Below are 19,333 nucleotides of genomic sequence, written 5' to 3' on the forward strand. Positions count from 1 at the left end.
TATGTGATAATGTTCATCAGTCAACTCATTGATGTTAATTTTCAACCTATCAATATAAAAAAATTATATCAAAATCAAATTACAGGATGTTATTTATGTAGTTTGCTCATTTTCCTCGACTGGTGCACTAACATCATATGTTTTTTGTTTTTTTTACATAGGTAGCATAATCCAATCCAATACACTTTATTTATATAGCACATTTAAACAACAAAAATGTTTCCAAAGTGCTGCACAAAAATATTAAAAACAAGATTCAAATACCCACCAATGACTGAATAAAAACAAAATAAATACATATTAAAACAATATAAAAATACATTATGATTAAAAACTATTTTAAAGGGTAAAACCAATGAAAACAATAAATACAAATACAAATGTAAAAACACAGAGGACCACACGACTCACGTAGTGTTAAAAGCCAGAGAATAAAAGTGGGTCTTTTTTAAGACGAGACGTAAAACACTCCCCTGTGGGAGCAGTTCAAACATGGAGGGGCAGAGTGTTCCGGAGCTTAGGGCCGACCACAGAGAAGGCCCGTCTCCCCTGGTTTTAAGTCTCGTCTTGGGCAATCTTAGACTTAGACTTAGACTTACTTTTTATTGTCATTCAAATTTGAACTTTACAGCACAGATAAGAACGCAATTTTGTTACATAAGCTCATGGTAGTGCAGGATAAGAAAAATCAATACGGTGCATATATAAATAAATACATATATGTAAATAATATATAAATATTTACATAAAATAAATATATATATATATATATATATATATATATATATATATATATATATATATATATATATATATATATATATAAATAGATTACTGTACAGATAAATATATTACACTTTTTCACATGCGTCCACGTTTATGGATGTATGTTATATTGTCTTTATATTCCAGCGAGTTAATCCATTTTGGGGGGAGTTGAGGGGATAATTTAATTATGATGCGTTCAAGAGTCTTACGGCCTGAGGGAAGAAGCTGTTACAGAACCTGGAGGTTCTGCTTCGGAGGCTGCGGAACCTCTTTCTAGAGTCCAGCAGTGAAAACAGTCCTTGGTTGGGGTGGGAGGAGTCTTTGCATATTTTCTGAGCCCTGGTCAGGCAGCGGCTTTTTGCGATCACCACTCTCTGGAGAGACTTCCAGTCTGAGGCACTGCAGGCTCCAGTCCAGACAGAGATGCTGTTGGTCAGCAGGCTCTCTATAGTTCCTCTGTAGAATGTGGTGAGAATGGGGGGGGGAGCTGTGCTCTTTTCATCCGACGCAAAAAGTGCATGTGCTGCTGAGCTCTTTCTACAAAGATACAAATAATTGCTGTTGCGACATCTAGTGGACAGATTTAGAACAGCGGTTTCTTTCATTCAAAAACGTCGGCTCATTTTTATACTTGGCAAACTCATCCCGCGGGCCGGATAAAACCTGTTCTCGGCCTTACGTTTGACACCCCTGCCTTAGCGCTTGACCCTCTGCAGTGTCCACTTTCCTGCAGCTGCCCCTCAGTCTCCTCGTGGATAAAGCATTGAGAAGCAAATACAGGACTCCCTCACTCTTCCGCGTTCTTTGCCTTTTTTTCAGGCTGACGCATCCAATGTGTGTGTGAAGTGGAGTGGAGCTAAGCACTGTGCAGACTATCCACACCTCTGCATGCATTCATGCACCCGTTGCACTGATAGTCGTCTTTATAATAAATGCATGCAACAGCCATAACTGAAGACCGGCTGGAAGCTTAACACGACTATTTTTAAACTTTTTTTTCACTTGGTTCCATTAGCAGCTCTCTCTCTCTCTCTTTCTCAGTGCTGCTCGGTTGCCAAAGAAGCACCTTGAATTCAAAGTGCATGGGCGTGCGTATGTGTGCTGCAATTTTTTTTTTTTTTTTTTTAAACTCGCCAAGCCAGACCGTTTCGGCTTCATTTGCAGTCACCGCAACATCCGCCACTACCGCTGAGGCTTTAGAGAGAAGGGCAACATACTTTCTATATCTCCCCTCCATCATACACGGATGTGACCATTAAGTCAGTGACATTTTAAAACAGTTGCGAGAGGGAGCGATGCATCGTGGGTCATCCTGGACCTCAGCAGGCGTGTTTTAAATGAGATGTTACAGATGAGCTGCTTCGAGCTTTTGCTTGTAAACGCCTCGCACGGGCATTTACCCTGCAAGAGTAAACACCCGAAGAGGAGGGTGTGGGGGGGGGAACAGTTGGCGCTTACATGTACAGAAATGAATATGCAACGCAAAGCCGGCTGACACGGACGCGCAAATTACTGCTGCGGGCTTCGTTTGCCACATTACAGTGACATTAATCATTTGACTTTTTAGAACCCCAATTAGGTGACGTGTGAAAGGCGCTCTAAGCTGATTGCACGAGTTGCTGTGTGAGCTTATGTGTCGTACCGGAGCAGAGAGGCGGATAAGCGTTCCAGTACATATGGGGCGTCTTGATCCCACAAAATCCATCCTTGAGACGCTGCTCCGCACTGACGCAAGCAGAGAGGTTTGGATAAAAGGGAGAATGTATTCTCAGCCCGACTACAAGAACCGTTCCAGTAGACAGTTTAGTAACAGACGTAGTTCAAGGTGATGCGTGTGCATTACGTTATATATGTTAATCCCGAGTCTCCGGTCTTGAGGAAACCCTTCTTCTTCTTCTTCTTCTTTTTCTACTCCGCTGCAGTGTTCGTTTTCAATTAAAAGTTTGCCCGAGTCTTACGGACTGGGTTTAATCCGACATGCCAGATGGTTTGTTTCGCAAATCCACTGAAGGAAAAGTGGACAGAAATTGGCTGGAAAAGGGCAGCGAATTAGAAGAACTCAGTTCAGTTTCAGGTAGGGCTGGGCGATATGGCCTTTTTTTTAATAACTCGATATTTTTAGGCCATGTCACGATACACGATATATATCTCGATATTTTGCCTTAGCCTTGAATGAATACTTGATGCATATAATCACAGCAGTATGATGATTCTATGTGTCTACATTAAAACATTCTTGTTCATACTGCATTAATATATCGATAGAGATGTGTCAGCCTGTGACACAAAGTCATTTTGATAGTAGACTAATATAGCTAATGTAGACACTTATATCATGTGTTGGCTTCATTATATCACTTATTGAAGGCTTTTAATTTTTGTGGCTCCAGACAGATTTTTTGCACGCGATAGTAATGAACCATATTTGGTACTATACCGCCTCTTAAAGGTACGGGTCCACCACCCGGTACTTGTGTTTTAGCTACTTCTAAATGACTAATCGTATACCTTTGGCCATTCTAAGCCATACTTGCCAACCCTCCCGGATTTTCCGGGAGACTCCCGAAATTCAGCGCCTCTCCCGAAAACCTCCCGGGACAAATTTTCTCCCGAAAATCTCCCGTGATTCAGGCGGACTCAGGTCCATAAGGACCTGAGTCCGCTAACCCACAATATAAACAGCATACCTGCCCAATCACGTTATAACTGTAGAATGATGGAGTGCGAGTTGTTGGTTTCTTATGTGGGTTTATTGTTAGGCAGTTTCATTAACGTCCTCCCAGCGCGGTAACAACACACAACAACAGCAGTCACGTTCTTGTATACCGTAAAGCAGTTCATCTGCCGTAAACAGCAATGTTGTGACACTCTTAAACAGGACAATACTGCCATCTAGTGCATTTGATGAAAGCACTTTTGTGCGTGCCACACATCAATGCATCATCAGAGAGAGTGTTCAGCATGGTTCGAAAAATAGTGACAGAGAATAGAACAAGGATGGACAATTCAACCCTTAACTCAACAATGAGTAGATGAGTGTTATGTGTGTGTGTATATGTGTAAATAAATGAACACTGAAATTCAAGTATTTATTTTTTATATATATATATATATAATAAAATACATATATATATATATATATATAATAAAATACATATATATATATATATATATAATAAAATACATATATATATATATATATATATATATATATATATATATATATATATATATATATATATATATATATGTGTGTGTATTTTATTATATATACCTGTATGTATATATATATGTATATATATATATATATATATATACAGCTAGAATTCACTGAACGTCAAGTATTTCTCTTATATATATATATATATATATATATATATATATATATATATATATATATATATATATATATATATGAAATAGCTGTAAATATACTCCTCCCCTTTTAGCCACGCCCCCATCCCACCCCGACCACGCCCACCCCCACCCCCTCCCCCCACCTCCCGAAATCGGAGGTCTCAAGGTTGGCAAGTATGTTCTAAGCCAGTCATTTCCAGGAGTTATCACACCCTCTGAGAAACCTGCGTGTTACTAATGTTTTCCAAGGTTGTAAAAATGTTTAGAATAAACATTGCATTTCGACATTTCTGTCAACGAAGATTTGTGGCAGCCTGCGACACATAGTCATTTTGATAGTAGGCTAATACAGACATTTATGTCATTCTTTGCGGCTCCAGACAGATTTTTTTTGTTGTATTTTTGCTCCAATATGGCTCTTTCAACATTTTGGGTTGCCGACCCCTTGGATTAGAACAATTGTCGTGAGTCCAGCTGTGCTACCATACGATATCACCAGTTTTTTTCTGCTTTAATGCATCAATAGCACCAGCTGTGCGTGTGAGTATCCAAGTGTAATTTAGTGGCCACAACCGTCAAAGGGTGTGTTAAAAGACACACTAGCGTGCTTTACAGGTGTCGGGTGTTTTTTTTTCCCCCTGACCCCTAAAGCCACACTGCTGAGGACCCTCACGGGAATCGCTCTCTAATTTAGGGAATTCCTCAGCAGAGAGGATGTGTTGAATGTGTGTTTATGTTTGTTGTGATGAATCGGCGTGCATGGAAGCCCTCTGACCTTCACGCGGCCTCTTGGTGATGACATTTCTCATCTGGACCTCCGTGTATCCCCGAGTGATCTTTTTTTCGCGACGCTTTGGCTCGACTTGGAAAGATCTCTCAATTTGTTTCTCCTTCCTTAGCACAGACACTTTCCCCCCCCGTGCTTCATTTCGCCCTCGATTTGTGCGGACGCATGTGTCGCAATGACGGATTTATAGACAACAAACTTGAGTAAAGAAATGTATTGAAGCTTGAAGATGAGGTTTCCGTGCCACGGTGACAGAGTGCGGCTGGCTCTCTGCATATGTGCGGAATTCCAAGACTTTCAGTAATTTGCGCAACTGTTGGTGCATCTCGTCCATCAATGTGACCTTTTTGCTTTTTTTGTTGTTTTGTGTCTAGGTTCCACAGTGAGGACTATCACATCGACGTGTGCATTAATGACTACCTGGATGTCTACTGCCCACACTACGCTGACTCGGTGCCCGAGGAGCGAACCGAACGCTACGTCCTCTACATGGTCAACTACGACGGCTACAGCACGTGCGACCACACCTTCAAGGGTTTCAAACGCTGGGAGTGCAACAGGCCGCACTCGGCCAACGGGCCGCTCAAGTTTTCTGAGAAGTTTCAGCTCTTCACGCCGTTCTCCTTGGGCTTTGAGTTCAGACCGGGCAGAGAATATTACTACATCTGTGAGTTGTTTTTTTACTTTTTCTGATACATCAGTCTATTGTAGAGTTGCAAATTTAAGTGAACCATTTCAAACTCCATCCATCCATCCATCCATCCATCTTCTTCCGCTTATCCGAGGTCGGGTCGCGGGGGCAGCAGCCTAAGCAGGGAAGCCCAGACTTCCCTCTCCCCAGCCACTTGGTCCAGCTCCTCCCGGGGGATCCCGAGGCGTTCCCAGGCCAGCCGACAGACATAGTCTTCCCAACGTGTCCTGGGTCTTCTCCGTGGCCTCCTACCGGTCGGACGTGCCCTAAGCACCTCCCTAGGGAGGCGTTCGGGTGGCATCCTGACCAGATGCCCGAACCACCTCATCTGGCTCCTCTCGATGTGGAGGAGCAGCAGCTTTACTTTGAGCTCCTCCCGGATGGCAGAGCTTCTCACCCTATCTCTAAGGGAGAGCCCCGCCACCCGGCAGAGGAAACTCATTTCAGCCGCTTGTACCCGTGATCTTGTCCTTTCGGTCATAACCCAAAGCTCATGACCATAGGTGAGGATGGGAACGTAGATCGACCGGTAAATTGAGAGCTTTGCCTTCCGGCTCAGCTCCTTCTTCACCACAACGGATCGATACAGCGTCCGCATTACTGAAGACGCCGCACCGATCCGCCTGTCGATCTCACGATCCACTCTTCCTTCACTCGTGAAGAAGACTCCGAGGTACTTGAACTCCTCCACTTGGGGCAGGGTCTCCTCCGCAACCCGGAGATGGCACTCCACCCTTTTCCGGGCGAGAACCATGGACTCGGACTTGGAGGTGCTGATTCTCATCCCAGTCACTTCACACTCAGCTGCGAACCGATCCAGTGAGAGCTGAAGATCCTGGCCAGATGAAACAATCAGGACCACATCATCTGCAAAAAGCAGAGACCTAATCCTGCAGCCACCAAACCGGATCCCCTCAACGCCTTGACTGCGCCTAGAAATTCTGTCCATAAAAGTTATGAACAGAATCGGTGACAAAGGGAAGCCTTGGCGGAGTCCAACCCTCACTGGAAACGTGTCTGACTTACTGCCGGCAATGCGGACCAAGCTCTGACACTGATCGTGCAGGGAGCGGACAGCCACAATCAGACAGTCTGTTACCCCATACTCTCTGAGCACTCCCCACAGGACTTCCCGAGGGACACGGTCGAATGCCTTCTCCAAGTCCACAAAGCACATGTAGACTGGTTGGGCAAACTCCCATGCACCCTCAAGGACCCTGCCGTTTAGGTCAGGACTTTGGGAAGGCCATTCTAAAACCTTCATTCTAGCCTAATTTAGCCATTCCTTTACCACTTTTGACGTGTGTTTGGGGTCATTGTCCTGTTGGAAATCCTAACCTCCGGGCTGATGATTTTAGGTTGTCCTGAAGAATTTCATAGTCCCATTTACTCTCTGTAAAGCACCAGTTCCATGGGCAGCAAAACAGGCCCAGAGCATAATACTACCACCACCATGCTTGACGGTAGGTTGGTGTTCCTGGGATTTAAGGCCTCACCTTTTCTCCACCAAACATACCAAATTTGCTGGGTCAAAGGTATACATACATCAATGTTAATATTTGGCAAGTTTCACTGCAATAAGGTGCTTTTGGTAGCCATCCACAAGCTTCTGGCAAGCTTCTGGTTGAAATTTTGACCACTCCTCTTGACAAAATTGATGCAGTCCAGCTAAATTTGTTGGTTTTCTGACATGGACTTGTTTCTTCAGCATTGTCCACACATTTAAGTCAGGACTTTGGCAAGGCCATTCTAAAACCTTAATTCTAGCCTGATTTAGCCATTCCTTTACCACTTTTGACGTGTGTTTGGGTTCATTGTCCTGTTGGAACACCCAACTGCGCCCAAGACCCAACCTCTGGGCTGATGATTTTAGGTTGTCCTGAAGAATTTGGAGGTAATCCTCCTTTTTCATAGTCCCATTTACTCTCTGTAAAGCACCAGTTGCATTGGCAGCAAAACAGGCCCAGAGCATAATACTACCACCACCGTGCTTGACGGTAGGAATGGTGTTCCTGGGATTAAAGGCCTCACCTTTTCTCCTCCTAAAATATTGCTTGGTATCGTGGCCAAACAGCTCAATTTTTGTTTGAACAAAGATAAGACCTTCTGGAGGAAAGTTCTGTGGTCAGATGATTAAAAAATGTAGCTGTTTGGCCAGAACATGTATTTCATGTTGTTCGTTTAAATAATTGCATTATTTTTTTATTTCAATTTCATTCATTATAATAACAAATAAGGAAATTTATAATTATAAAAACATACAACATTATAAATATTTTGACCAACCCATATTATTTAAAACATATATATTTGAAATTGTCAAATAAATATCCACCAAAATGTGTAGAAAAATATTCCCTCTCTTGAATCCCTAAGCCGGGGGTCTGTAACGTGCGGCTTTAGCGCCGCCCCAGTGGCTCCCTGGAGCTTTTTAAAAAATGTATGAAAATAGAAAAAAACGGTGGAAAATTATATTTTTGTTTTAATATAGTTTCTGTAGGAGGACAACATGACATAAACCTTCCTATTTGTTAGAAATCCCACTGTTTATATTAAACATGATTCTCTGATGAGAGTATTTGGCGAGCGCCGTTTTGTCCTACAACTTTTGCCGGTCCTTGAACTCACCGTAGTTTGTTTACATATACAACTTTCTCTGACGCTGCCACAGAAAGACGTGTTTTATGCCACTCTTTCTTTGTCTCATTTGTCCACCAAACGTTTTATGCTGTGTGTGAATGCACAAAGGTGAACTTTGTTGATATTATTGACTTGTGTGGAGTGCTAATCAAGGATATTTGGTCAGTGCATGACTGCAAGCTAATTGATGCTAACATGCTATTCAGGCTACCTTTATCATTTAATTTCCTGTGTCCTCTGCGTATTTAATGTATATGTGCATGTCTCATGACACATTATCTGTATGTAATATTGGCTGCATTTCAGATAGTTGTTTGTGTGCCATGTTGTTCCAGACCGCAGCAAACGTAACCCAGCTTGCATACGGTAGATTGTTATGAATCCATTAGAAGAAGACAGCCTGCAGTTTCCTTTAACTTGGACACACACATTCATACCTTTGGCCATTCTAAGACAGTCATTTAGAGGAGTTATCTCACCCTCTGAGAAGTTTTACTAATGTTTTCCAATGTTGTAGAAATATTTCACTTCAACATTTCTGTCATCGAGGAGATGTGTCAGCCTGTGACACAAAGTCATTTTGATAGTAGGCTAATATAGACACTTATATCATGTGTTGACTTTATTATATCACTTATTGAAGGCTTTTAATTTTTTGTGGCTCCAGACAGAGTTTTTGCACGCAATACTAATGAATCATATTCGGTACTATACCGCCTCTGAAAAGTACTGGTCCACCACCCGGTACTTGTGTTTTAGGGAGGCAAGGATTAGTGATTCCTTGCCTCCATGGCGACAAATAAAGTACGTTTCTTACAAGTATCATCCCTGCAGGACGAGGAATAGCTTCACTACACACCGTAGCTCACCGGGGTCAAAATGTAAACAAACACCATTGGTGGATCTACACCTAACATCCACTGTAATGATACCAAGTACAAGAGCGTATCCAGTCGATACTACTATTATTACTATTATTGTTTTTTGGCATCACAACATCTTTTTTCGTTTTTTTAAATGTATATTATTTTTATAAACTCAGGAAATATGTCCCTGGACACATGAGGACTTTGAATATGACCAATGTATGATTCTGTAATTACTTGGTATCAGATTGATACCCAAATTTGTGGTATCATCCAAAACTAATGTGAAGTATCAAACAACAAAAGAATAAGTGTTCATTACAGTTGAACAGAAGAGTAGATAGAACATGTTAAAAGAGCAAGTAAGCAGATATTACCAGTACATGAACAAGTAGATGAATAATTCATTTTCTACCACTTGTCCTTAATACTTTTGACAAAATAATAGAATGGAAAATGGCACAATATGTTACTGCATATGTCAGCAGACTAATTAGGAGCCTTTGTTTGCTTACTTATTACTAAAAGACAAGTTGTCTAGTATGTTCACTATTTCATTTAAGGACAAACTTGCAATAAGAAACATGTTTATTGTACCCTAAGATTTTTTGTTGAATTAAATAAAGCCAATAATGCCATTTTTTGTGGTCCCCTTTATTTAGAAAAGTATTGAAATTATTTTAGTATCGGGACAACACTAGTTTTCATCTTATTTTGTGTTAAAAAATTTGAATGAAGACATATGAGAAAATGTTATTTTTTTTAACAAAGCTTTTCTTGTGGAATTCATGATGCGGCCGAGCCTCGCTCAGACTCTGCTTCCTGCGCCTTCTGGTAAATTGAGTTTGAGACCCCTGCTCTATCATGAATACCTTTTTTTTTGCATGCATATTGATCAACGAATGAGCAAAAGCATGACAGTAAATATGGCAGAATTAGCTACAATAGCTAAAGTGTATCCGTTTCATCTGTATAGTTGTATTGAAAATGATTTTATACAAAGTCCAATTTGTTTGTTGTGAAAAAAACAACAACTTAATAAATATTATAATTTTGCCAAAAGTAAAATGCAGTGCATGCAGTACAGTAGTTTTTGATCAAAGACAATTAAACTTGTTTTTAATTATCTAGTCATTTCTTTCCATCAGTTTCTTTAAAAAGTAAAGAAAACATTTTGTAAAAAAACATTTTAATTTTTCCGTAACGCGACCTAGTACGCATGCGCGAAAAAAAATGTGCGCGTCATAGTTACATCTGACCTGGAAGTGTATTCTTACTAGGGCTGCAACTAACGATGAATTTGATAATCGATTAATCTGTTGATTATTACTTCGATTAATCGATTAATAATCAGATAAAAGAGACAAACTACATTTCTATCCTTTCCAGTATTTTATTGAAAAAAAAACAGCATACTGGCACCATGTTCTGGACATTGGGGATGCAGCATACAGCAATAATAACACAGAAATGTAACTCATCAGATCAGAACTGAATCAGATATTGTACACGTTTCTGTTGTGAATAATAAAGGATTCATTTTAGGCTGCCTATGAATTATAGCATGAAATATTCCAGCACCTTCATAACGTTTAGTTATACTTAAGCGTCACTCAAATCTAAATATATTTATATAGCTTTATCGGGCCCGGCTACATTGATCCATTATAAACCCAACCTGAGATATTTCTGTCCATTACGTTTATTTCGAAATTGGTGCGTTTTCTCTCTCAAAACGGGGTCAAATGTGCAGGAGACACATTATCAGCCCCGCGTTGCAACAAAGGCATAATGTTAACGTTACTCACAAAAAAGCTGAACTCATGAATACCTGTTGCCACTATGGACTTAAAAAGTTACGTACCGTGAGTTCTTCCCTTCATCCATGGCTCCAACATGTTTCCTTTTCAGGTGCTCCTGAAGCAATGTTGTACTTCCGTGCCATTTTGCAGGAAACGGTCTTCTTTGAAGTCTTTATAGTAAAGTGTTCCCACACTTTTGACGACTTAGGTCGTACACTTTTCTCCATTGAAGCAATAACCTCAAGATGTTTTTCTGCTGAACTATCGGTACTGTTTTCCTGCGCCATTTTTCGAATGTTTCCAGCAATAAGACGGCGTCGTCACGTGAGCTGCACATGACACATCATTGGCTAGCTTACCTCCACCTCATGAGACGTAGCCTCAGCGCCGCCCTGGCGCTGTTTTGTACTTATTTTGATTATTGTTTCTCAGCTGTTTGTAAATGTTGCAGTTTATAAATAAAGGTTTATTAAAAAAATAATAATAAAAAAAATAATTAAAAATAAAAGCCTCCACGCATGCGCAAAGCATAGTTCCAACGAATCGATGACTAAATTAATCGCCAACTATTGTTATAATCGATTTAATCGATTAGTTGTTGCAGCCCTAATTCTTACCCTATGTTTCAATGTAGACTATTGCCACATTTCTCTTAACAGTAAACCTTGATTGCCTCACCATCAGCAGCTCTTAAGACTATTGTAGTGAATCACACCTGAGCCATCATACATGGATCATATCTTTAATGGACGTGTGGAAGTAAACAATGTGATAAATAACAATTAACAACAATCAATCTAGGGATCTAGATATCTGGTCAGGACACTGTGCTTCATGGCTTCACAATAGTTATGGAGTACAAAACTAGACGTTGAGTAATCGCTCGTCATACATGGCGGACAATAACTGATAGTCTGCTTTGCAAGTCCAAATGCATTCGCTGTTTTCCGTAGTCTTCCCTCGTCCACGGGAGCCCGCATTCTCGTTGTCGACAAATGGACAAAGTTTTCACTAAGTAGAATCACAGCTGACCTGGACATTTTCTTGCCGTTCCTGTGGCACAACACAAACATAACCCACCAGGCTGCCGTTCTTATCCAAAACTGTCGCTCAACATTGCTATGTATCTGAGATGTGTTGTATCCCAAATAGCTGCAATCGCGCGTTTTCTTCTTTTAAGGTATTCCTGTGTGATTTCCACAAGCGTCTGTTATGAAGCTGGCTGTGAAACGTTCTTTCTGACGTCACTTCCTGTGTGGGGTGCGGTCTTTCTGACGTCACTTCCACTCCGAACTCAGAACAAAGCTAAGTACCGGAGATTCAAGAAATACACGGCGCACTTACCCGTGTAAAAAATTATCCAAAGAGGGGAACCTTAAACAATGGTTTAGTGTGGCTGAAACGGGGCTTGGGCTAAATAATTATTCGTTTAAGGAGTTTAAGGCTTAATGTAGACAGAGTATAAGACACAACAGAAAAGCGACTGAATTGCTTCCGGCAATTCAGGAAAATTATTGATAGGTGTGACTTGACACCCCTAAAATTAAAGCATAATTTACTGATTTTCTTTTTGGGCCATATCGCACATGCCTACTAGTCTGTATAAATGCTGGGCAAAAAAGTCGATTCATAAATTACTAAAAGTTCTGTTGATTAATCGTGTCTGAACGCAATTGAGTCAACATCTAGTGAACCACCTGGCTGCAACCATTAAAGGTGTTGATTCAATTTGAAGAACATGCCGGCCTCTGCTATGACACAATTCCTACAGGCAGCATTTTTGGCGCAGAACTAGAAACAGTACAAGAGAGGCATCACAGAGATTAATTGATAGCTATTTTAACAGTAGTCGACAAAAGACTTTTAATCAAATGTCTATCCCTAATCGAAGTACTGAAAACCGAACAAATGCAAACATACAAAAAACAGCTTTGGAAAGGAGGGTGATATGCTAATGGTGACTTTCGGTTGATGTCATCCAAGTGTCGTGTAGGTTTTGTTTTACAAACCCCGTTTCCATAGGAGTTGGGAAATTGTGTTAGATGTAAATATAAACGGAATACAATGATTTGCAAATCATTTTCAACACATATTCAGTTGAATATGCTACAAAGACAACATATTTGTTGTTCAAACTGATAAACATTTTTTTTTTGCAAATAATCATTAACTTTAGAATTTGATGCCAGCAACACGTGACAAAGAAGTTGGGAAAGGTGGCAATAAATACTGATAAAGTTGAGGAATGCTCAACAAACACTTATTTGGAACATCCCACTTGTGAACAGGCTAATTGGGAACAGGTGGGTGCCATGATTGGGTATAAAAACAGCTTCCCAAAAAATGCTCAGTCTTTCACAAGAAAGGATGGGGCGAGGTACACTCCTTTGTCCACAACTGCATGAGCAAATAGTCAAACAGTTTAAGAACAACGTTTCTCAAAGTGCAATTGCATTAAATTTAGGGATTTCAACATCTACGGTCCATAATATCATCAAAAGGTTCAGAGAATCTGGAGAAATCACTGCACGTAAGCGGCATGGCCGGAAACCAACATTGAATGACCGTGACCTTCGATCCCTCAGACGGCACTGTATAAAAAACCGACATCAATCTCTAAAGGATATCACCACATGGGCTCAGGAACACTTCAGAAAACCACTGTCACTAAATACAGTTGGTCGCTACATCTGTAAGTGCAAGTTAAAGCTCTACTATGCAAAGCGAAAGCCATTTATCAACAACATCCAGAAACGCCGCCGGCTTCTCTGGTCCCGAGATCATCTACGATGGACTCATGCAAAGACTCATGCAAAGTGGAAAAGTGTTCTGTGGTCTGACGAGTCCACATTTCAAATTGTTTTTGGAAACATTCGACATCGTGTCATCCGGACCAAAGGGGAAACGAACCATCCAGACTGTTATCGACGCAAAGTTCAAAAGCAGGCGTCTGTGATGGTATGGGGGTGTATTAGTGCCCAAGGCATGGGTAACTTACACACCTGTGAAGGCACCATTAATGCTGAAAGGTACATACAGGTTTTGGAACAGCATATGCTGCCATCTAAGCGCCGTCTTTTTCATGGACGCCCCTGCTTATTTCAGCAAGACAATGCCAAGCCACATTCAGCACGTGTTACAACAGCGTGGCTTCGTAAAAAAAGAGTGCGGGTACTTTCCTGGCCTGCCTGCAGTCCAGACCTGTCTCCCATCGAAAATGTGTGACGCATTATGAAGCGTAAAATACGACAGCGGAGACCCCGGACTGTTGAACGACTGAAGCTCTACATAAAACAAGAATGGGAAAGAATTCCACTTTCAAAGCTTCTACAATTAGTTTCCTCAGTTCCCAATCGTTTACTGAGTGTTGTTAAAAGAAAAGGTGATGTAACACAGTGGTGAACATGCCCTTTCCCAACTACTTTGGCACGTGTTGCAGCCATGAAATTCTAAGTTAAATATTATTTGCAAAATACAAATAAAGTTTATGAGTTTGAACATCAAATATGTTGTCTTTGTAGTGCATTCAATTGAATATGGGTTGAAAAGGATTTGCAAATCATTGTATTCCGTTTAAATTTACATCTAACACAATTTCCCAACTCATATGGAAACGGGGTTTGTAGTACTTTTATAGCCAACTGTGATAAGGTTCCACAAAATGTAGCCATCTCGAATAACTGCTTGCTATGTTTAATGCTTACAGTTTATTTGACAATAACATATTCATGGTGAAGAAGATATCAATTTCCTGGTGACTTAAGTCTAATCCACGACTACTTGCTTCACCTAAGTCTTTAAGTCTTTTCCCTAAAAATTGATTTACATCGTAAGACCATTTTGGTTCCAGAGAGAGTGGACGAACAAAGAATAACTGAAATGCATCCATCAATCCATCAACCATGTTTTCACAACTGAGCGTGAAAGTCAACATTTTTACGTCTCACTATTTTATAATTTTTTATCCCCTTAAGTGGTAAAATAATTCAGGATGGTTAGGGTTCCTAATGAGGCACGCTCGAAGGTTTTAGCTCAGTTCTCTGGCTGCATTATACCGGAGTCTTCAAAAGAAATGCCCTCCGCCATACTGCTCTTCATCTCACGCTAAATGTTCAGTTGTCTGCGTCGTCTCGGCGTTAGAAACAGAGTCAAAGTGAGGTTATCTCAAGTTGAACGGGGCTTTAGGGGCGCAAAACCTCTGTGGCTCAGGAGGAATAGACAGAGGGTTCATGGAATTTCAAATCGGAATGAACTCTTAATCCTTCATATGACATGTCTTATTAAAAACCTTCATGATCACCCTTCTCCTTAATATGAAACATAAAATACTGATCCTCCAGAAAAGTCAACCACTGAATAAAACGAATGCTGAAAGTGAATCAATCAATCACATGATATGTGACAGTGATTGATATGTAAGGAAATCTTTCGTATACAGTTGTGGTCAAAAGTTTACATACACTTGTAATGAACATAATGTCAGGACTGTCTTGAGTTACATCACATGGACAAAGATAAGACCTTCTGGAGGAAAGTTCTCTGGTCAGATGAAACAAAAATTGAGCTGTTTGGCCACAATACCCAGCAATTGGTTTGGAGGAGAAAAGGTGAGGCCTTTAATCCTAGGAACACCATGGTCCATCCATCCATTTTCTACCGCTTGTCCCTTTTGGGGTCGCGGGGGGTGCTGCAGCCTATCTCGGCTGCATTCGGGCGGAAAGCGGGGTACACCCTAGACAAGTCTCCACCTCATCACAGGGCCAACACAGATAGACAGACCTAGTGTTCCCAATCAACCTATCCCCAGGTGCATGTTTTTGGCGGTGGAAGGAAGCCGGAGTACCCAGAGGGAACCCACGCAGTCACGGCGAGAACATGCAAACCCCACAAAGAAAGATCCCGAGCCCAGGAACACCATGGTGGTGGTAGTATTATGCTCTGGGCCTGTTTTGCTGCCAATGGAACTGGTGCTTTACAGAGAGTAAATGGGACAATGTAAAAGGAGCATTACCTCCAAATTATTCAGGACAACCTAAAATCATCAGCCTGGAGGTTGGGTCTTGGGCGCAGTGGGTATTCCAATAGGACAATGACCCCCAAACACACGTCAAAAGTGGTAAAGGAATGCCTAATTAAGGTTTTAGAATGAAGAAACAAGTCCATGTCAGAAAACCAACACATTGAGCTGAACTGCACCAATTTTGTCAAGAGGAGTGGTCAAAAATTCAAGCAGAAGCTTGCCAGAAGCTTGTGGATGGCTACCAAAAGTGCCTTATTGCAGTGAAACTGGCCAAGGGACATGTAACCAAATATTAACATTGCTGTATGTCAGTGACGTGCAGTCACTAGAGGCAGTGAGGCCCCGCCTCACCTGCCATCATGGAAAGAAAAAAAATGTAAAAAGAAATAAAATTAATTAAATTGTTAAATGTATCCAGTGATTATACTATAAAGTTATTTTCCATTTAACTTCACCAGTTTTAGATTATTTTCATTCAAAATCGCTGAATTTTCACATTTGCCGTTCAAATACTGAGAAGAGACGGTGCGGTAATCAGCAGCCAGTTGAGGCACGTCACTGCGTTGTGCCTCACCATGGATTGCGGACTCGGCTAACTGCTGGCCTGCTGTGCAGTGAGACCGTATTGAAGACGCACTGGCTGAGGCTCGCGTAATCCCACCTCCTGGTGCCGGTTAATGTACCCCCCGACGGGAGCGCCACACCAACCAAAGCCCACACCCAAACCCTCCACGTGCAAGACCGAATCCACCCAAAAAAAGTCACTTAACAAGAAGCCAAAAATTGCAAAAACAACAATGCTCGCGCCGTAGGAGCCGTGAACGACTGCAGGGACACAACATTAGGTACACCTGCAGACTGCAGCACGGATTTCATATTTCATTCATTCACAACTCCTCCAACACGAAAATTATTGTTTTTGCACTTTTTGGCTTCTTATTGAGCTGCTGCATTTTTTGGTTGGGTTGTTTATTTCTTTTGAGTAACTTACTTCTACATTTCTAAAAGGGGAGGAATGTAATGGAGTGATCTATGTTTGTCTGTTGCCATCTCCTGGTTAATGTTGGCTATAGCGTACTGTGGTTACTTTTTGGTTGGCCAACGATTTACGTGGTGTTGCGCACCTGACGTCAAGTGTGTTGAGTCTGTTCTGAAGTCTACAGTAAAGAGACATACTTCATCACCTCGCCTGGTTATTGCCTCCAACTCAATATATTACATAAAGGTAAGACCATAATAACATTTTTTTAAATTAAATGTGCTTTTTTGTGTGCTACAGTTTGTATGTGTAAAGTTAAAGTTAAGTTAAAGTACCAATGATTGTCACACACACGAGGTGTGGTGAAATTTGTCCTCTGCATTTGACCCATCCCTTGATCACCCCCTGGGATGTGAGGGGAGCAGTGGGCAGCAGCGGCACCGCGCCCGGGAATAATTTTTGGTGATTTAACCCCCAATTCCAACCCTTGATGCTGAGTGCCAAGCAGGGAAGAATGCTGGTATGAGATTTTAAACATAACCCGTTAACTGCTGCCAATCAAATGGTGAATAAGGTACTCATTAGGGTTCATATGTTTGTAAATCTGACTGTGATGAAGTCAGTGCCTCACCAGCCATCAACCTCACCGCACGTCACTGCTGTATGTATACTTTTGACCCAGCAGATTTGGTCACATTTTCAGTAGACCCATAATCAATTCATAAAAGAACCAAACTTCATCAATGTGTTTTGTGACCAACAAGTATAATAGTTGTAGAAATGATTGGAAACTCAAGACAGCCATGACATTATGTTCTTTACAAGTGTATGTAAACTTTTGACCACGACTGTACATCGCAGTAGTTATTTTTGAATCAAAAAGCTAAGGCACCACCTGGGAAATTTGGATTTTTATGTAAATTAGGAGATGGAGGAAAGTTGCTCTCCCACGAACCACTTTGCACTCCTGGGAGATGGAGGAGTGGGCTCAGTAGCTACCATATGACACATTTGATGGAGGAATAAGAAAATTGATAGCACATTCCTGTTCTGAAATGGCTGCCATTAGTTTCAGGTATACTTTATGCATTATTGATTCAGCGATATGAATGGAAAGTTTTAGGGGTTGTGGGCTTTTTGTGCTAATGATGAAAAGTATGTATATGAAGGTGGTATGAAATTCAATCTAGAGATACGGGATTGAATAGGGCTTATTTATGAATATCGGTCTTATTTGAACTGATCTTTACCGCAGCAGTGTCCCGGTGACTAAAGATTTTACTCATGTAAGAGATTCCTTCAAAAGGGATGAACGCTCATAGATTCATAATTACATTTCCGGATTCCTTGTAATAGACATGCAAATTCCAGGAGTATGCATGTCTTGCCAAAACACCGGCTAGAATAAGAGAGCAACAATCTGCAATGAAGGCATTCTGCCCACAGTGAGTAGCTGCTTCTAAATTACCAATCTTCTCCTTCATGGCGGCAAATGATCTAGATTTCTTACGCATATCAAGTCCACTGCAGGACGAGAGGATCAGTGTGACTAAGCAGGATGACACAGGAAGCCATGCCACTTCCTCTACTTCCCCTTTATTGGTTTAATGGTGGGTCGCAGTCGGGACAGAAAGGTGCATACTGTCCCCTACTGTACCGGAGTATGTGCTAGAAGACATGCTAACCGCTAAAGCTTCATTGTGTTCAAGTGGGGGTTATCAATACAAATATCAATAGTATTGATACCTATTGAGTGAGTGAGTTGCTGACTGAGTAAACAGAGAAAGCTCACAAAGTGCTTTATCTTTACATGATTCAAACGGCACACGTGATTGTATGAAAACATACAAACAGTTAAAAAGCACCTCAAGTCGGTTTTGAGGGTTTTGACTAGACAATGTTGCGTCCGACCAGTCTTCCTTTCAGGGAATAAAACACACTGGTCAATCCCAAATTCTTTCGGATGACATATATGTTGAGTAAGAAGGGCCGCCAAGACAGAGTAGCAATATTTCCAAGTTTTAGTAAAGCTTTAGGAGATCAGCCCTTACAAAAGTGGTAATAGCAGCATTAAGAAGCGGTCTGTAAATCAAACGGAAAGAGTCAGCTTATTTAGTATGAAAACAGCCCCCTCCCACCCAGAAAGAGATACAGCCTCTTTGTTCTAAACTGATAAGGTCTCCTCCACAAAAAGGGAGTACATTATACTCCCAATAGACATTCCAGTGCCTTCAAGGTGAAACACAGAGTTTACTAGCGGACATAAGACACAAGCACGATGATCACGAGAAGACACACTACATAGGAAAATACCAGCTGATTTAAACATGACTATGAATTAAAAAGAAGTCTTAAAAATATCTAATTATCACATCAATCACAACGATTGAAATGGGAGCCACTAGCAGTTCTTGCTCTTGTTT

At 41.1% G+C, this 19,333-nt stretch overlaps 1 protein-coding gene across 2 annotated transcripts in view; it reads left to right on the plus strand.

Moving 5' to 3' along the window:
• Positions 1 to 19,333, plus strand: part of efna5b (ephrin-A5b) — a 266,674-nt gene that overhangs the window by 199,784 nt on the left and 47,557 nt on the right. For both annotated transcript variants that reach the window (XM_061928800.1, XM_061928801.1), the window contains exon 2: positions 5,287 to 5,579. In XM_061928800.1, the coding sequence (XP_061784784.1) occupies positions 5,287 to 5,579 (293 nt within the window). The remainder of the gene's footprint in view (positions 1 to 5,286; positions 5,580 to 19,333) is intronic.

Source organism: Nerophis lumbriciformis, linkage group LG33, assembly GCF_033978685.3.
Source record: "Nerophis lumbriciformis linkage group LG33, RoL_Nlum_v2.1, whole genome shotgun sequence".
NCBI lineage: Eukaryota > Metazoa > Chordata > Actinopteri > Syngnathiformes > Syngnathidae > Nerophis > Nerophis lumbriciformis.